Genomic DNA, 1814 nt, shown 5'->3' with positions numbered 1-1814 from the left:
TATGCTACTGCGTGTGCTACTGGATGCTGCAATTCACACTTTTGAAAATGCACAGGCATAAGCATATTCCATTTCCAGACCAAACAAAAAATATATCATATACCAGAGGGCAAGGGGAGATGGGGGCAAGCAAACATAGCATACATTGTGCAGGGAGGGCAGGGGGAGATGGGAGAGGGGGACAAGCAAACATAGCATACATTGTGCAGTAAATATGCGTGCAATTGAGCAATTTTAGGTTGAAAATTGTGCACAACCATATCAATTTATGTCGCATGTATGCATGAACTAAGAGAAGAGCAACTCACTGGGTGCCGAAATGCACACTTCGGATTCAAGCAGTTGCTGTTCAACCAATAGTAGCAATCTCTGGGATTAAGCCTAGCACCCTCATTATGGCGATATTCACAGTCATTTCCCTATAACAAGGGGAAAAAATTTAGTTTGAGTACCAAATGAAGATATTAGAGAAATAATACATCTCTCTAGATTAAAAAATTGGGAAATAATAAATGCTCTCAAAGAGAAAAGAAAAGAACAAAAAGGAAAACAAAACAAACATAAGTCATATCAAGATCTTCAGTAAATTACTACTGTATATATTCACTGACAAAGTGTAGATTTTACAGGAAAATACTGAAGATAAGGTATGCAAAAATACCAATAGATTTCTATGATACTTCACTGAAAATCAATAAACTATCCATTCATTCAACTCTACATGAAGATTGTTTCCTAAGAATTTCAAAACTAAATAGCATGTAAGGCTTCAAAGGACTCATAAATTATACAATCTGATATCTGGTGATGTCTCCATAATGACTAGGACCTTTAGTAAACTGACTACTGAAAGCTACCTCATGACTCCTCTTACCAGAGGTAACATGAAACACATGTGAAATCACCAAAGTAGCCCCTACTCATGAACAACTCAGCAAGATGAAGTCAAAATAATCAAAAATTTTGGACCATTTGACAATTATGAAATACAGCATTTCATAACACGCAGACCTTCTGACATATAAACCCATCATATATAGGAAACTATATATACAAATTTATAAAAATTGCTGAAATCCACACCATCACTGACTTATTTCTCTTTTCCAATACAGTAAATTGACTTCTACGACAGGTTTATTTTAGCAAGGCACATACCAAAAGAGTTCCTCAGTAGAGAGGTGCTCTGAAATGGCCTACAGGTGCAAGATATGTCATATATGTAAATGTTTCCCCAACAAGAACAACAACAAAGCCTTTGTCCGAAATTTTTGGCCAACATGGATCCTATTCTTCCATTCAGTATTTGTCTCCTTTGTCAAGTTAATGTCCAAATGTTTCCTCCTAGTTCTAAAATGCCCCAACCCCAGTGACAAACTTTTCTTTGCCGATGAAAACAAGTCCACTTGTTCTGATAAACATCATTAGTAATTCAACTGATATTTCACCAACAAACGTAGCATAGTATAAGACCAAAAAAGTTTCTAAGATAAGAAAAGAATAATGAATTAGAATGCCCACAATCATAGGTTCATTAAAACAGAATAGATATACAAAAAAATGGGTTCCTTCTAAACCAAATGCCCTACCACTTCCTACATGCATGTGCACACACATGGGCAAGCACACACTAAGCCGAACCAGACACATGGGCAAGCACACACTAAGCCGAACCAGACACATGCGCGCGCGAGCACACGTGGACGCGTTCTTCCTGTTAGGCTCCCCCTTCCACCAGCCTACCCATCAACCTTAACTGAAGGGGCAAAAAGGGAGATAAATTTGGACAATTATGAGTATATACAAAACCTGAA

General features: G+C 37.5%; 1 protein-coding gene across 1 annotated transcript in view; it reads right to left on the bottom strand.

Moving 5' to 3' along the window:
- The window catches only part of LOC109827788 (zinc finger CCCH domain-containing protein 32-like), a gene marked incomplete at its 5' end in the record, with an annotated part of 4639 nt that overhangs the window by 2376 nt on the left and 449 nt on the right, over nt 1–1814 (bottom strand). Inside the window, one exon of the mRNA XM_020394805.1 lies at nt 309–419. Within this exon, the coding sequence (XP_020250394.1) occupies nt 309–419 (111 nt within the window). The remainder of the gene's footprint in view (nt 1–308; nt 420–1814) is intronic.

Source organism: Asparagus officinalis, unplaced genomic scaffold (assembly GCF_001876935.1).
Source record: "Asparagus officinalis unplaced genomic scaffold, Aspof.V1 AsparagusV1_Un433, whole genome shotgun sequence".
Taxonomy (NCBI): domain Eukaryota; kingdom Viridiplantae; phylum Streptophyta; class Magnoliopsida; order Asparagales; family Asparagaceae; genus Asparagus; species Asparagus officinalis.
Note: the sequence above shows the minus strand (reverse complement) of the source record. Positions and strands in the feature narration are given on the sequence as shown.